Raw genomic sequence first — 17,936 nt, 5'->3', positions numbered from 1 at the left:
CAGAAGGGGGACACACAGCTGTCGAGCTGGAGGAATGCATGCGAACATAGGGAGAACATACAAACTCCACACAGACAGCACCGCAGGTCCAGACTGAGCCCAGGGCCCCCCAGGTGTGACGATGGGTCATCAAGGGCGAGCCGTTCTGCCCGGCAGGTGCTGTTCGGCCACAGGGGCCGGGAGAGGAGGCGGTTCCAGCTGTTCGAGTCGCGCTCGTACGGCGCTGGGGACCTGCTCTTCCACGACGCCACGGAGAAGCTGCAGGTGCTGCCGGAGAACACGGAGGTCAGCCGGGCCCTGGGGCTGGACTACATGGCTCTGCTCAAGGGGCTGGGACACGAAGGTAGGACACCGCGCAGCTCGGGGTCCCCACCGGCCCCCGGGGACCGGCTGCACCCGTGACCCCCTGCCGATGCGCACCTCTGTGGTCATCACCTGGGCCTCTCGGACACCCTACCACCTGGACTTCCTGGACCCCAGGGTGAGGCCCAGCACAGCGCAGGCTTTCAGGATCTGAGCATCTGAGCCGAACAGACCCAGGCGTGCCCTGTACCCCAGTGTGCCCTGTACCCCAGAGTGCTCTATACTAGTGTGCCCTTTACCCCAGTGTGCCCTGTACCCCAGAGTGCTCTATACTAGTGTGCCCTGTACCCCAGCCTGCCCTGTACCCCAGAGTGCTCTATACTAGTGTGCCCTGTACCCCAGTGTGCCCTGTACCCCAGAGTGCTCTATACTAGTGTGCCCTGTACCCCAGCGTGCCCTGTACCCCAGAGTGCTCTATACTAGTGTGCCCTGTACCCCAGAGTGCTCTATACTTGTGTGCCCTGTACCCCAGTGTGCCCTGTACCCCAGAGTGCTCTATACTAGTGTGTCCTGTACCCCAGAGTGCTCTATACTAGTGTGCCCTGTACCCCAGCGTGCCCTGTACCCCAGAGTGCTCTATACTAGTGTGCCCTGTACCCCAGTGTGCCCTGTACCCCAGAGTGCTCTATACTAGTGTGCCCTGTACCCCAGTGTGCCCTGTACCCCAGAGTGCTCTATACTAGTGTGCCCTGTACCCCAGCGTGCCCTGTACCCCAGAGTGCTCTAAACTGGTGTGACCTGTACCCCAGAGTGCTCTATACTGGTGTGCCCTGTACCCCAGAGTGCTCTATACTAGTGTGCCCCGTACCCCAGTGTGCCCTGTACCCCAGAGTGCCCTGTACTAGTGTGCCCTGTACCCCAGCGTGCCCTGTACCCCAGCGTGCTCTATACTAGCGTGCCCTGTACCCCATTGTGCCCTGTACCCCAGCATGCCCTGTACCCCAGACTGCTCTATACTAGCATGCCCTGTGCCCCAGTGTGTTCTATACTGGTGTGCCCTGTACCCCAGAGTGCTCTATACTAGTGTGTCCTGTACCCAAAAGTGCTCTATATTAGTGTGCCCTGTACCCCAGAGTGCTCTATATTAGTGTGCCCTGTACCCCAGCGTGCCCTGTACCCCAGAGTGCTCTATACTAGCATGCCCTGTACCCCAGTGTGTTTTATACTAGTGTGCCCCGTACCCCAGTGTGCCCTGTACCCTAGAGTGCTCTATACTAGTGTGCCCCGTACCCCAGAGTGCTCTATACTAGTGTGCCCTGTACCCCAGAGTGCTCTATACTAGTGTGCCCCGTACCCCAGTGTGCCCTGTACCCCAGAGTGCTCTATACTAGTGTGCCCCGTACCCCAGCGTGCCCTGTACCCCAGAATGCGCTATATTAGCGTGCCCTGTACCCCAGCGTGCTCTATACTAGCGTGCCCTGTACCCCATTGTGCCCTGTACCCCAGAATGCCCTGTACCCCAGACTGCTCTATGCTAGCATGCCCTGTACCCCAGTGTGTTCTATACTGGTGTGCCCTGTACCCCAGCGTGCCCTGTACCCCAGAGTGCTCTATACTAGTATGCCCTGTACCCCAGTGTGCCCTGTACCCCAGAGTGCTCTATACTAGTGTGCCCTGTACCCCAGCGTGCCCTGTACCCCAGAGTGCTCTATACTAGTGTGACCTGTACCCCAGAGTGCTCTATACTGGTGTGCCCTGTACCCCAGGGTGCTCTATACTAGTGTGCCCTGTACCCCAGCGTGCTCTATACTAGCGTGCCCTGTACCCCATTGTGCCCTGTACCCCAGCATGCCCTGTACCCCAGACTGCTCTATACTAGCATGCCCTGTGCCCCAGTGTGTTCTATACTGGTGTGTCCTGTACCCCAGAGTGCTCTATATTAGTGTGCCCTGTACCCCAGCGTGCCCTGTACCCCAGTCTGCCCTGTACCCCAGAGTGCTCTATACTAGTGTGTCCTGTACCCAAAAGTGCTCTATATTAGTGTGCCCTGTACCCCAGAGTGCTCTATATTAGTGTGCCCTGTACCCCAGCGTGCCCTGTACCCCAGAGTGCTCTATACTAGTGTGCCCTGTACCCCAGTGTGCCCTGTACCCCAGACTGCTCTATACTAGCATGCCCTGTACCCCAGTGTGTTTTATACTAGTGTGCCCCGTACCCCAGTGTGCCCTGTACCCTAGAGTGCTCTATACTAGTGTGCCCTGTACCCCAGCGTGCCCTGTACCCCAGAGTGCTCTATACTAGTATGCCCTGTACCCCAGTGTGCCCTGTACCCCAGAGTGCTCTATACTAGTGTGCCCTGTACCCCAGCGTGCCCTGTACCCCAGAGTGCTCTATACTAGTGTGACCTGTACCCCAGAGTGCTCTATACTGGTGTGCCCTGTACCCCAGGGTGCTCTATACTAGTGTGCCCTGTACCCCAGTGTGCCCTGTACCCCAGAGTGCCCTGTACTAGTGTGCCCTGTACCCCAGCGTGCCCTGTACCCCAGCGTGCTCTATACTAGCGTGCCCTGTATCCCATTGTGCCCTGTACCCCAGCATGCCCTGTACCCCAGACTGCTCTATACTAGCATGCCCTGTGCCCCAGTGTGTTCTATACTGGTGTGCCCTGTACCCCAGAGTGCTCTATACTAGTGTGTCCTGTACCCAAAAGTGCTCTATATTAGTGTGCCCTGTACCCCAGAGTGCTCTATATTAGTGTGCCCTGTACCCCAGCGTGCCCTGTACCCCAGAGTGCTCTATACTAGTGTGCCCTGTACCCCAGTGTGCCCTGTACCCCAGACTGCTCTATACTAGCATGCCCTGTACCCCAGTGTGTTTTATACTAGTGTGCCCTGTACCCCAGTGTGTCCTGTACCCTAGAGTGCTCTATACTAGTGTGCCCCGTACCCCAGAGTGCCCTGTACCCCAGAGTGCTCTATACTAGTATGCCCTGTACCCCAGTGTGCCCTGTACCCCAGAGTGCTCTATACTAGTGTGCCCTGTACCCCAGTGTGCTCTATACTAGTGTGCCCTGTACCCCAGCGTGCCCTGTACCCCAGAGTGCTCTATACTAGTATGCCCTGTACCCCAGTGTGCCCTGTACCCCAGAGTGCTCTATACTAGTGTGCCCTGTACCCCAGCGTGCCCTGTACCCCAGAGTGCTCTATACTAGTGTGCCCTGTACCCCAGAGTGCTCTATACTGGTGTGCCCTGTACCCCAGAGTGCTCTATACTAGTGTGCCCTGTACCCCAGTGTGCCCTGTACCCCAGAGTGCTCTATACTAGTGTGCCCTGTACCCCAGAGTGCTCTATACTGGTGTGCCCTGTACCCCAGTGTGCCCTGTACCCCAGGGTGCTCTATACTAGTGTGCCCCGTACCCCAGTGTGCCCTGTACCCCAGAGTGCGCTATATTAGCGTGCCCTGTACCCCAGCGTGCTCTATACTAGCGTGCCCTGTACCCCATTGTGCCCTGTACCCCAGCATGCCCTGTACCCCAGACTGCTCTTTACTAGCATGCCCTGTGCCCCAGTGTGTTCTATACTGGTGTGTCCTGTACCCCAGAGTGCTCTATATTAGTGTGCCCTGTACCCCAGCGTGCCCTGTACCCCAGAGTGCTTTATACTAGTGTGCCCTGTACCCCAGTGTGCTCTATACTAGTGTGCCCTGTACCCCAGCGTGCCCTGTACCCCAGAGTGCTCTATACTAGTGTGCCCTGTACCCCAGTGTGCCCTGTACCCCAGAGTGCTCTATACTAGTGTGCCCTGTACCCCAGCGTGCCCTGTACCCCAGAGTGCTCTATACTAGTGTGCCCTGTACCCCAGAGTGCTCTATACTGGTGTTCCCTGTACCCCAGAGTGCTCTATACTAGTGTGCCCTGTACCCCAGTGTGCCCTGTACCCCAGAGTGCTCTATACTAGTGTGCCCCGTACCCCAGTGTGCCCTGTACCCCAGAGTGCTCTATACTAGTGTGCCCCGTACCCCAGCGTGCCCTGTACCCCAGAATGCGCTATATTAGCGTGCCCTGTACCCCAGCGTGCTCTATACTAGCGTGCCCTGTACCCCATTGTACCCTGTACCCCAGAATGCCCTGTACCCCAGACTGCTCTATGCTAGCATGCCCTGTACCCCAGTGTGTTCTATACTGGTGTGCCCTGTACCCCAGTGTGCCCTGTACCCCAGAGTGCTCTATACTAGTGTGTCCTGTACCCCAGAGTGCTCTATATTAGTGTGCCCTGTACCCCAGCATGCCCTGTACCCCAGAGTGCTCTATACTAGTGTGCCCTGTACCCCAGTGTGCCCTGTACCCCAGACTGCTCTATACTAGCATGCCCTGTACCCCAGTGTGTTCTATACTAGTGTGCCCCGTACCCCAGTGTGCCCTGTACCCCAGACTGCTCTATACTAGTGTGCCCTGTACCCCAGAGTTTTCTATACTAGCGTGCTCTGTACCCCAGTGTGCTCTATACTAGTGTGCCCTGTACCCCAGTGTGCTCTGTATCTGTGTGCCCTGTACCCCAGAGTGTTCTATGCTAGCGTGCTCTGTACCCCAGTGTACTCTATACTTGCGTGCCCTGTACCCCAGTGTACTCTATACTTGCGTGCTCTATACCCCAGTGTGCCCTGTACCCCAGTGTGCCCTTCATGTAGATTTGAGGGACAAGGATGATGCAGGAACAAGGCAATTTAGCATTTTTTGTAGCAGTTTTTTAGTTGACTGTGCTTTTTAGAGCCATGGGTGAGAAGCTCGGTGCTACTTGGAGAAATGCAAAGGGTGCTGCAAAGCATCTAGATTATGTGTTTGTATTCAAAGAGGTGAAGGCAGGAGGAGCCTCTGTTCTGCTGGTCTGGTTCTCCGATCATGACAAGGTAGAGGTCGTACTGCTGCCGCTGCTGCTGAAAGGTCTTTACACAGGCGCTGCTTTTACAGGTTGGCACCCTGGCCAGTGGCTGAGAGCAGAGACCCACAGCCTGTTGCAAAATACATGTAAGAAATAAAGTCACACAGTAGTATTCGGCAGCCCTGAGCCGGTGTCTCTGTGCAGGCAGCTCCCTGGAGGACAGCGTGGTGCGCTGGTGCTGCGTCAGTGCCGCGGAGCAGCAGAAGTGCGAGCAGTGGGCTCTGAGCATCAGGTCTGACCCGCTGGTGTGCGTGCGTGTCGCCTCCATGAGACAGTGCGTGGAGAAGATCAAGGCAAGGCGCACACTCTGTACCCCCATTCTGTACCCACACTCTTTATCCCTACACTCTTTACTCCCACAATCTGTACCACTCTGTACCCCCACTGTACCCCCACACTGTACACACAGTCTGCACCCCCACTGTATCCCCACTCTGTACCCACACCCTGTGCCCACTCTTGGCCCCCCACTGTACCCCCACACTATAGCCACACACTCTGTACCACTCTGTACCCCCACACTCTATACCACACTGTACCCCCACACTCTGTACTCCACATTGTACCCCCACACTATAGCCACACACTCTGTACCACACTGTACCCCCACACTCTATACCACACTGTACCCCCACACTCTGTACTCCACACTGTACCCCCACACATTCTGTACCCACATGCACTGTACCACTCTGTACCCCCACACTCTGTACTCCACTCTGTACTCCACACTGTACCCCCACACACAGTACCCACAAACTCTGTACCCCCACACTCTGTACTCCACACTGTACCCACACTGTACCCCCACACACAGTACCCACAAACTCTGTACCCCCACACTCTACCTCCACACACTGTACCCCCTCTGTACCCCCACGCACTGTACTCCCACTCTGTACCTTCACGCACTGTACCCCCACTCTGTACCTCCATACACTGTACCTCCACACACATTACCCACACACACAGTACCCCCACACTGTACCCACTCAGTACCCCCACACACTCTACCCCCTCTGTACCTCCACACACAGTATCCCCACACACAGTACCCCCACACTGTACCCACTCAGTACCCCCACACACTCTACCCCCTCTGTACCTCCACACACAGTATCCCCACACACAGTATCCCCACATACTGTACCCCCACACTGTACCCCCTCTGTACCTTCACACACTGTACCCCCACACACAGTACCCCCACACACAGTACCCCCTCTGTACTTTCACACACTATACCCCCACACACTGTACCCCCACACACTGTACCCACTCTGTACCTCTACACACAGTACCCTTGTGGACGTCTGTGTTCGCTGTTGGAGTAGAAGGCGCTATATTTGCCTTTGTGTCCACAGCAAGATGAGGCCGACGCGGTCTCTCTGGACGCCACGCACGCCTACATCGCCGGGAAGTGTGGGCTGGTGCCTGTCGCCACGGAGTACTACGGTAAGACTGCGGCTGGACACCGCCACGGCACAGAGAGAGCAGGCGAGCCAGTGCGCACTGCCTCCCACAGTCCTCTGCAGCCGCAAGGGAGAACGAGTTCGCTGGTTCCAGTGCCATCGCTGGGGAAGCAGGCTTGCTTATTAACAGGGTGTCTGTCGGTCCCTCACTGTCCTTCTGTCTGCCCGACTCAGGGGAGGAGTGTGTCCCAGCAGCAGGCGGCGCCAAGGGAGCGGCGTATTTCGAGAGCGAGGGTAAGACAGACGCAGGGCCAGCGCGCGGCAGCTCGTCAGAGTGTGGCAGTAGCGTGCTGACGGGCTGGTGCTGTTTGTCCCTGCAGTGTTGCCGTCAGCGTATGCTGTGGCCGTGGTTCGGCGCTCCAGTCGGAGTCTGTCCTTCGGGAACCTTGCTGGGCGGCGCTCCTGTCACGGCCACATGTACAGCCCCGCCGGCTGGCTGCTCCCGGCCAATCACATGCTGCAGGCCGAGCCCAACGCCACACGCAGCTGTGACATCAACACAGGTCAGGTCTCGCCTGCTTTATCACACACCCACACGTACAGGCACGCCCACACACAGACACGCCCACCCTGTACATACAGACACGCCCACACACAGACATGCCCTCACATAGACACGCCCACCCTGTACATACAGACACGCCCACACACAGACATGCCCACACACAGACACGCCCACACACAGACACGCCCACCCTGTACATACAGACACGCCCACACACAGACACGCCCACACACAGACACACCCACCCTGTACATACAGACACGCCCACACACAGACACGCCCACACACAGACACACCCACCCTGTACATACAGACACGCCCACACACAGACACGCCCACACACAGACACACCCACCCTGTACATACAGACACGCCCACACACAGACACACCCACCCTGTACATACAGACACGCCCACACACAGACATGCCCTCACATAGACACGCCCACCCTGTACATACAGACACGCCCACACACAGACACACCCACCCTGTACATACAGACACGCACACACACAGACACACCCACCCTGTACATACAGACACGCCCACACACAGACACACCCACCCTGTACATACGGACACGGCCACACACAGACACATTCACACAGACACACCCACCCTGTACATACAGACACGCCCACACACAGACACCCTCTCACACAGACATGCCCTCACACAGACACACCCACCCTGTACATGAGGACACTCCCACACACAGACACACCCACCCTGTACATACAGACACGCCCACACACAGACATGCCCACACACAGACACACCCACCCTGTACATACGGACACGCCCACACACAGACATGCCCTCACATAGACATGCCCACACACAGACACACCCACCCTGTACATACAGACACGCCCACACACAGACATGCCCTCACATAGACATGCCCTCACACAGACACACCCACCCTGTACATACAGACACGGCCACACACAGACACGCCCACCCTGTACATACGGACACGCCCACACACAGACACCCTCTCACACAGACATGCCCTCACACAGACATGCCCACCCTGTACATGCGGACACTCCCACACACAGACACACCCACCCTGTACATACAGACACACCACACACAGACACGCCCACCCTGTACACACAGACACGCCCACACATGAACACATCTACATACAAACACATTTACACAGACACACCCTGTACATACGGACAGGGCCACACACAGACACATTCACACAGACATGCCCACCCTGTACACACGGACACGCCCACACACAGACACCCTCTCACACAGACATGCCCACACACAAACACACCCACCCTGTACATGCGGACACTCCCACACACAGACACACCCACCCTGTACATACGGACACACCACACACAGACACGCCCACCCTGTATACACAGACATGCCTTCACACAGACATGCCCACACACGAACACATCCACACACAAACACATTTACACAGACACGCCCACACCCACACACAGACACACCCTGTACACACATAGACACACCGTATACACATGTAGATGCCCACACACTGTCACATTCTGTCAGAGTCTAGACACTCCAAATCATAATTCAGGCACAACTCACATCTGGAGCTGTTCCTGTTGCATGGAAAGGTGATAAGTCATTTTTCCTCTTGTCCCACCCATCTCCCTCTCTCAGTGTACAGGGAGCTGTTCTGGAAGGGCTGTCTGCCTGGCTCCAAGGGCAATCTCTGCAAGGTGTGTGTTGGCGGGGAGGAGGAGACAGGGGCCAAACCCACCAATCAGAGGTGTGTCGACAACCACAACGAGCGTTACTATGGCAATATGGGAGCCCTGAGGCAAGTGTTTTTAAAGCATTAAAATATACTATGGGACCGGCTGATGAACGAGGCTGTGTGAGTGACAGTGGGTCACTTGTCTGTGCTCCAGTGTCTGGTGGACCTTCCTGTGTGTGTACTGGTCTGTGGAAGGGGCTCACCTGTGTGTGTGTGTGTGTGTGTGTGTGTGTGTGTGTGTGTGTGTGTGTGTGTGTGGGGAAGGGGCTCACCTGTGTGTGTGTGTGTGTGTGTGTGTGTGTGTGTGCAGGAGTCTGTGGAAGGGGCTCACCTGTATGTATGTGTGTGCGTGCGTGCGTGCGTGCGTGCGTGCGTGCGTGGGGAAGGGGCTCACCTGTGTGTGTGTGCGTACAGGTGTCTGGTAGGAGACCCCAGTGGACGCAGCTATGGGGACGTGGCCTTTCTGGAGCAGCACAGCCTGGAGGACAACATCCAGAGTGAGTGTCTGCACACTGTTAGAGATGGTACACAGACACAGGGCGCTTCACCGGTCTTCACTAATATCCCTACCGCTCTCACCTACGGCTCCTCCTCGTGTCTCCTCTCTCCTCCACCCAGCTCTGGAGAGCAGCGGCTGGGCGGAGGGCTGGACGTCCTGGGATTTTGAGCTGCTGTGTCCAGATGGTCAGCGCGCCCCCCTGTCCCAGTGGCAGGGGTGCCATCTGGGTGCGATCCCTCCCAACATTGTGATGACCCGCCCCGTCCTGACCTCACGGATCTACGACTTCCTCATGAAGTCACAGGTGAAGAAGAAGAGGCACGAGCAGACCCCCAGAACAAGTTCAGAGTGCAGTTAAAACATGTCCACTTTCTCTCCTCTCACTCCCAGGAGACCCTGGCAGCTCACCTGGGCTCAGATTTCCAACTGTTTGAGTCCGAGAGCTACGGGGGGCACGACCTGCTGTTCAAGGACCGGACCCGCTGCCTGGTGCACGCCACTCACCTGAACTACCGCACCATCCTGGGGCAGCAGTTCTACCAGCTCGCTGAGGCCGCCTTCAACTGCACACATTCCGGTAACACAAGCACCTCCTTCAACTGCATGCAGTCCTGTAACATGAATGCCTCCCTTAAATGCACACAGTGTTGTAACACCAGCGCCACCCTCAACTGCACACATTCCGGTAACACCAGCGCCTCCCTCAACTGCACACAGTGCTGTAACACCAGCGCCTCCCTCAACTGCACACAGTGCTGTAACACCAGCGCCTCCCTCAACTGCACACAGTGCTGTAACACCAGCCACTCCCTCAACTGCACACAGTCCAGTAACACCAGCGCCTCCTTCAACTGCACACATTCCGGTAACACCAGCGCCTCCCTCAACTGCACACAGTCCAGTAACTCTAGCACCTCCCTCAACTGCACAGATTCTGTTAACACCAGTGCCTCCCTCAACTGCACACATTCCAGTAACACCAGCGCCTCCCTCAACTGCACACATTCCAGTAACACCAGCGCCTCCCTCAACTGCACGCAGTCCTGTAACACCAGCGCCTCCCTCAACTGCACACAGTCCTGCAACACCAGCGCCTCCCTCAACTGCACATGGTGCGGTTACACCAGCGCCTCCCTCAACTGCACACATTCCTGTAACATCAGTGCCTCCCTCAACTGCACGCAGTCCTGTAACACCAGCACCTCCTTCAAATGCACACAGTCCAGTAACACCAGTGCCTCCCTCAACTGCACACAGTGCAGTAACACCAGCGCCTCCCTCAACTGCACACATTCCGTTAACATCAGTGCCTCCCTCAACTGCACACAGTGCTGTAACACCAGCCCCTCCCTCAACTGCACACAGTCCTGTAACACCAGCGCCTCCCTCAACTGCACACAGTCGTGTAACACCAGCGCCTCCCTCAACTGCACACAGTCGTGTAACACCAGCGCCTCCCTCAACTACACACATTCCTGTAACACCAGCCAGCGCCTCCTTCAACTGCACACAGTCCTGTAACATCAGTGCCTCCCTCAACTGCACGCAGTCCTGTAACACCAGCGCCTCCCTCAACTTCACACAGTCCTGTAACACCAGCGCCTCCCTCAACTTCACACAGTCCAGTAACACCAGTGCCTCCCTCAACTGCACACAGTCCAGTAACAACAGCGCCTCCTTCAACTGCACACAGTCCTGTAGCACCAGCACCTTCCTCAACTGCACACAGTCATGTAGCACCAGCTCCTTCCTCAACTGCAGACAGGCCTGTAACACCAGCGCCTCCCTCCACTGCACACAGTCCTGTAACACCAGCGCCTCCCTCAACTGCACACAGTCCAGTTACACCAGCGCCTCCCTCAACTGCACACAGTCCAGTAACACCAGCGCCTCCCTCAACTGCACACATTCCTGTAACACCAGCGCCTCCCTCAACTTCACAGTCCTGTAACACCAGCGCCTCCTTCAATTGCACACAGTCCAGTAACACCAGCGCCTCCCTCAACTTCACACATTCCTGTAACATCAGTGCCTCCCTCAACTGCACACAGTCCTGTAACACCAGCGCCTCCCTCAACTGCACACAGTCCTGTAACACCAGCGCCTCCCTCAACTGCACACAGTCGTGTAACACCAGCGCCTCCCTCAACTACACACATTCCTGTAACACCAGCCAGCGCCTCCTTCAACTGCACACAGTCCTGTAACATCAGTGCCTCCCTCAACTGCACACAGTCCAGTTATACCAGCGCCTCCCTCAACTTCACACAGTCCTGTAACACCAGCGCCTCCCTCAACTTCACACAGTCCAGTAACACCAGTGCCTCCCTCAACTGCACACAGTCCAGTAACAACAGTGCCTCCTTCAATTGCACACAGTCCAGTAACTCAAGCGCCTCCTTCAACTGCACACAGTCCTGTAGCACCAGCACCTTCCTCAACTGCACACAGTCATGTAGCACCAGCTCCTTCCTCAACTGCAGACAGGCCTGTAACACCAGCGCCTCCCTCCACTGCACACAGTCCTGTAACACCAGCGCCTCCCTCAACTGCACGCAGTCCTGTAACAACAGCGCCTCCTTCAACTGCACACAGTCCTGTAACACCAGCACCTCCTTCAACTGCATGCAGTCCTGTAACACCAGCGCCTCCTTCAACTTCACACAGTCCAGTAACACCAGCGCCTCCCTCAACTTCACACAGTCCAGTAACACCAGTGCCTCCCTCAACTGCACACAGTGCAGTAACACCAGTGCCTCCCTCAACTGCACACATTCCGTTAACACCAGCGCCTCCCTCAACTGCACACAGTCCAGTAACACCAGTGCCTCCCTCAACTGCACACAGTGCAGTAACACCAGCGCCTCCCTCAACTGCACACATTCCGTTAACACCAGCGCCTCCCTCAACTGCACACAGTCCAGTAACACCAGCACCTCCCTCAACTGCACACAGTCCAGTAACTCTAGCACCTCCCTCAACTGTACAGATTCTGTTAACAGCAGCACCTCCCTCAACTGCACACATTTCAGTAACTCTAGTGCCTCCTTCAACTACAAACAGTCCTGTAACACCAGCGCCTCCCTCAACTGCACACATTCCAGTAACACCAGCGCCTCCCTCAACTGCACACAGTCCTGCAACACCAGCGCCTCCCTCAACTGCACATGGTGCGGTAACACCAGCGCCTCCCTCAACTGCACGCAGTCCTGTAACACCAGCGCCTCCCTCAACTGCACATGGTGCGGTAACACCAGTGCCTCCCTCAACTGAACGCAGTCCTGTAACACCAGCGCCTCCCTCAACTGCACATGGTGCGGTAACACCAGTGCCTCCCTCAACTGCACACATTCCTGTAACACCAGCGCCTCCCTCAACTGCACACAGTGCTGTAACACCAGCGCCTCCCTCAACTGCACACAGTCGTGTAACACCAGCGCCTCCCTCAACTGCACACAGTCGTGTAACACCAGCGCCTCCCTCAACTGCACACAGTCGTGTAACACCAGCGCCTCCCTCAACTGCACACAGTCCTGCAACACCAGCCAGCGCCTCCTTCAACTGCACAGTCCTGTAACATCAGTGCCTCCCTCAACTGCACACAGTCCAGTTACACCAGCGCCTCCCTCAACTTCACACAGTCGTTACACCAGCGCCTCCCTCAACTTCACACAGTCCTGTAACACCAGCGCCTCCCTCAACTTCACACAGTCCAGTAACACCAGTGCCTCCCTCAACTGCACACAGTCCAGTAACAGCGCCTCCTTCAATTGCACACAGTCCAGTAACTCAAGCGCCTCCTTCAACTGCACACAGTCCTGTAGCACCAGCACCTTCCTCAACTGCACACAGTCCAGTTACACCAGCGCCTCCCTCAACTTCACACAGTCGTTACACCAGCGCCTCCCTCAACTTCACACAGTCCTGTAACACCAGCGCCTCCCTCAACTTCACACAGTCCAGTAACACCAGTGCCTCCCTCAACTGCACACAGTCCAGTAACAGCGCCTCCTTCAATTGCACACAGTCCAGTAACTCAAGCGCCTCCTTCAACTGCACACAGTCCTGTAGCACCAGCACCTTCCTCAACTTCACACAGTCCTGTATTACCAGCTCCTTCCTCAACTGCAGACAGGCCTGTAACACCAGCGCCTCCCTCCACTGCACACAGTCCTGTAACACCAGCACCTCCCTCAACTGCACACAGTCCTGTAGCACCAGCGCCTCCCTCAACTGCACATAGTCCTGTAGCACCAGCAGTATTGATCTTGTGGGAGGGGGGTAAGACAGAGCTGGTTAAAGAGATGCCCATATTCCAGCCCGCAATTTAATTCAATAAAATTCCAGATGCTTTATTGGCATGACCAATGAGTAAAATCAGTATTGCCAAAGCAAAACAAATATAATGAACAAAATCTACAGACATTTACAATACAGACACATCATAAGATTTTTACAGATAAACATATTGAGCATTACTGGGAGACAGGCTCACTGCTCCTCAGGCTGTGACAGGAAATCATATACTGGGCAGCCAGTTCAACTGCCTTCCCTCCTCCCTCTCCCAGTAGGGAATTCTGGGATTAGATTAATAAATTTAGAGAAGAATGTTTGTCTAATCCCAGAGTATCTGTCACAGTGCAGTAGGAAGTGCACCTCTGTCTCTATTTCTCCCCGCTGGCAGTGGGAGCACAGCCTGTCCTCTCTGGACACCCAGGTCTGCCTGTGTCTCCCAGTTTCTATGGCCAGGCTGTGGTCACTGAGCCTGCACTTTGTCAGGGTCTGTTTCTTTTTGCTGTTTCTTATCTTGGTCAAATATTCGGCTAGTGTGTATTGTCTGTTTAGGGTTCTGTAGCATTCCGGTTTAGGTTGTGTTTGTGTGTGTGTGTCCCAGTGTGTGAGATATTGCTGTTTGATCTGTGCTGTGATGTGGTGGAGTCTGAGTTGTGGTGCTCTAGCAGTGCTGTCCTGATGCTGGTTAGTGTCGGTGTGGCTCAGGTCAGTGAGCCTCAGGACCAGCTGGCTCAGGGGGCTCTGTTTTGGGCTCAGCTCTTGGCTCAGCAGGGCTTTGTGGTGGTAGGAATTTTGGTCGCTGTTTTTTAGGTGTAGCCAATACTTTAATACTCTTTTCTGTATGTTTATCAGTAGTGGGTACTGGCCTAATTCGGCCCTGCATGTATTATTGGGTGTTTTTCTCTGCACACGGAGGATGTTTCTACAGATCTCCATGTGCAGAGTTTCTGTGGGGTATTTGTCCCATTGAGTGTACTCCTGGTCTGTGAGGGGACCCTACACTTCACTGCCGTATAGGGCAATGGGTTGGATTACACTGAAATATTTGGAGCAGCTCCGAGTCACTGCAGGGCCTCAGGCAGACAGCAAGGATGCACTGCAAGCACACCCCTCCACTCCAGTGCATCAATCAATCAAAGTTTATTTATCACATGCACAACAATACAGAGTGCAGCAGTAGTTGCTGGCAATGAAATGTCTTCTGTGAGCTCACCAGAGGGGTAAAAATCACAAAATAAGGTTACATAATACATAATAGTGCAATAGAAATTGAATAAAATAAACTCAGACAGAGCTCAATTTGAATAGAGCTGCTATGTGTCCAGGGTGTATGCAATATATTATGCAAAGGAACAAGTAATAGGTTTATTCCATGCTGAAAAAAAGAAGAAAGAGAACACAACGTTTCGGCCGTGGAGCCTTCTTCAGGTGCGAGAGAGACAGGGAAGTAGGCAAAGGTAAAGTAGCGGGAGAACAAAGGTTGGGAGGGAGGAGGAGTGAGAGGCGGGAGCAGGGGACAGAAAGAGAGGCCAATCAAGAGGTGTGAAGTCAGAATGGGTGCAGAGAGGTGTGAAATGAAACTTCCAATGAATGGAGAAAATTTAAAAGAACAGTAGTCTGTCGTTAAGGGAAGGGAGAAGGTGTGATCCTAGCTGCAGAATAATTTTAGTTTCGGTGGTCTTTCTGATGTATGAGTTCGGAAAACCGTCTTTGAGAACACAGACGGAGAGAAAGAAATATATTATGTCCAAGTAGTGCAGTATGATGAATACAGTGAAAACTGTTATGTGCATGTAGCCATTAGGGGTGGTTTCCTGAAGGAGCTGCAGCTTGGCTATTTAGCAGTCCTATTGCCTGGAGGTAGAAGTTGTTCCGTAGTCTGTTGGACTTGGACCAAATGCTTCGGTACCGGTTTACCGGACGGTAGGAGACAAAACAGTTTGTGACTGGGATGACTGGGGTCCTTGAGAATGGACCTGGCCTTCTTCAGACATCTAGCGGAGTAGACATCCTGGATGTCTGGCAGCTCGCAGCCGGTCATGAGCTGCGCTGACTTCCCCACCCTCTGCAGGACTTTGCCACTACTGGGGGTTGGCCACACTGCCCTGTGCCCTTCCACAGTGTGGAAAGGGGGATTTCAGGCTGAGAAGAGGAAAGGAGGAACCGTGTTTCAGCTGCAGAAGCAGCGCAGGGACGATGATGAAGACCACAGAAACTGGAATCAGGAGGAGAGGCGTGAAAGCTGAGCTCTGTAAAGGAAAGAAGAACGAGTGGCCTGACAGCCTGTCTCACTAACCTTCTCTGCTTTGCCCTTCTGTCCCCAGATGTCCTGGAGTTCTGCGCCCAGGACGTGTGCAGTGTGTACTGAGCCCGCGCCGGAGAGAGGGAGGGGCCGCAGGAAACGCTCTCCCGCCTGCAAGCCGCGGACCTGCTCTTTTATAAAAGCACTTTTCCAGAAACCCCTTCCCCGCCTCTTCGTTTCCAGGCAGGAACTTTCACCACCTGTCCGCAAGCAGACCCCCACTTTCACAGCAGCGTGCGGAACGATACAGAGCTAAAACAGATTGCTTGATAGGATCAGAACACACAGGGCTCCTCCATGGTGCACTGTGCCCCGGTCAACATCTGCACCTTGGTAGAAACACTCCCTTCAGCAGAACCGAGGAATTTCATCGGGTCTCAGCCCCTTATTCCCAGGAAGGGCCTCACCATGCCGACGCCCATCCTGGAAGTGTCGGGTGCAAAGATCGGTCACACCCTGGAAGGGACGTCAGTCTGTCGCGGGACTCGCACACACACAGTTTGGGAACGGCGGCTAAACCCCAGGCAGCACGTTACCAGAGCACCAGGAGAAATCTCCCAGGGAGATCTTCCGTGCAAGCTCCACACGGAAGGATCCCCAGTTTAGAATCGAACCCGACACACAGAGCAGTGAGGTAGCAGCTCTCACACATGATGGACAATATTATAGATGTCACAGTTCCTGCACCCTTCCCGCAATAAAAACAGACAAACTTTAAACAACATCAGTCAAAAGCTCTTCCAGGAGTGACTTTCACACAGTGCAGGAAAAGGACAGGACACCTGTCCCAGGCACAGACAGCCATTAAATTCACCTGCAAGGGACTCATTCATAGGCTGCTCTCTACAAACTAGAAAGAACACAACACAAACGCCACACAATCACACAATCTGAATTCAGGCCGAATCTCAGCTGCCGTTTCCAGGACAGGAGCAGTGTTCCCTGCTGCACAGGTCTGTGTCAGGCTGTGCACAGAGCAGTGAGGCTCTGGGGCCTCAGGAGAGAGGGAGGGGCCGCAGGAAACCGTGGGCCTGCTCTTTTATAAAAGCACTTTTCCAGAAAGCCCTTCCCCGCCTCTTCGTTTCCGGGCAGGAACAGTAACACCAGCTGTCAGAATTAATCCGGCATGCAGGCAGAGCCCCTGACCTGGTCTCAGTGATAGCTCCCTGATAGCTCTACAGGCTCCAATTCTCACACGGAGACAAATGGCACGGTTAGTGCTGCCACCTGGCATCTTCCCCAGTGCACTTCCAGTTCTGCTAACATTTCATCCCTGAGTAATAAACAAGGCGTGTACTGTCCCCGTTTACTCTGGGGCTGGGACAAACGTCTGGTCTGCTATTTCTTCTCGTTGTGAGTTTACGGTATCGCTGTCTAGTGGCGACAGAATAACTTGCTCTGGAGCACAGGAGTCCAGCAGGACTTAACCTCCCCTCTTGAACCAGCAGCCTGGGAAGCTTTGTTCAGGTTAGTGATCAGTTAAATCAGGAATGGCCAGCTGACAGCTACAGGCTGTCACCAATGTGATTTCACGCGCTCTCTATGCTCCAGGCACAGGTCCCGGCAGCAGGACTGCAGCTCAGGCTGCTGCAGGGCCAGCCCAGGTCTATCGGTCCTCTTTCACCGCCTGTCCACAAGCAGACCCCCACTTTCACCACTGCGTGCAAACCGATAGCGCTAAAACTGACTGTTCGATAAGATCAGAGCACACAGGGCTCCTCCATGGTGCACCTTGGGGGAAACGCTCCGAACTGAGGAATTCCATCGGGTCTCAGCCCCTTATTCCCAAGAAGGCCATCAAATGTTGGAAAAAGCTGAATTGAAAAATCTGACCAGCGCTGACCAGCCGGACAGAGAGGGAGGGAGG

The 17,936-nt window shown here is 55.0% G+C and overlaps 1 protein-coding gene across 1 annotated transcript in view; it reads left to right on the top strand.

The window, feature by feature from the left end:
• The window catches only part of sxph (saxiphilin), a 33,263-nt gene extending 15,384 nt beyond the window's left edge, over positions 1–17,879 (top strand). The window contains exons 8-17 of the mRNA XM_088936055.1: positions 157–343; positions 5,386–5,534; positions 6,606–6,696; positions 6,888–6,947; positions 7,034–7,216; positions 8,879–9,038; positions 9,390–9,472; positions 9,594–9,778; positions 9,865–10,051; positions 16,092–17,879. Coding sequence (XP_088792181.1) covers positions 157–343; positions 5,386–5,534; positions 6,606–6,696; positions 6,888–6,947; positions 7,034–7,216; positions 8,879–9,038; positions 9,390–9,472; positions 9,594–9,778; positions 9,865–10,051; positions 16,092–16,135 — 1,329 coding nt within the window. The 3' untranslated portion in view covers positions 16,136–17,879. The remainder of the gene's footprint in view (positions 1–156; positions 344–5,385; positions 5,535–6,605; positions 6,697–6,887; positions 6,948–7,033; positions 7,217–8,878; positions 9,039–9,389; positions 9,473–9,593; positions 9,779–9,864; positions 10,052–16,091) is intronic.
• The last annotated feature ends 57 nt before the right edge of the window (positions 17,880–17,936 follow it).

This window comes from Atractosteus spatula, chromosome 17, assembly GCF_055471065.1.
Source record: "Atractosteus spatula isolate fAtrSpa1 chromosome 17, fAtrSpa1.hap1, whole genome shotgun sequence".
NCBI lineage: Eukaryota > Metazoa > Chordata > Actinopteri > Semionotiformes > Lepisosteidae > Atractosteus > Atractosteus spatula.
Note: the sequence above shows the minus strand (reverse complement) of the source record. Positions and strands in the feature narration are given on the sequence as shown.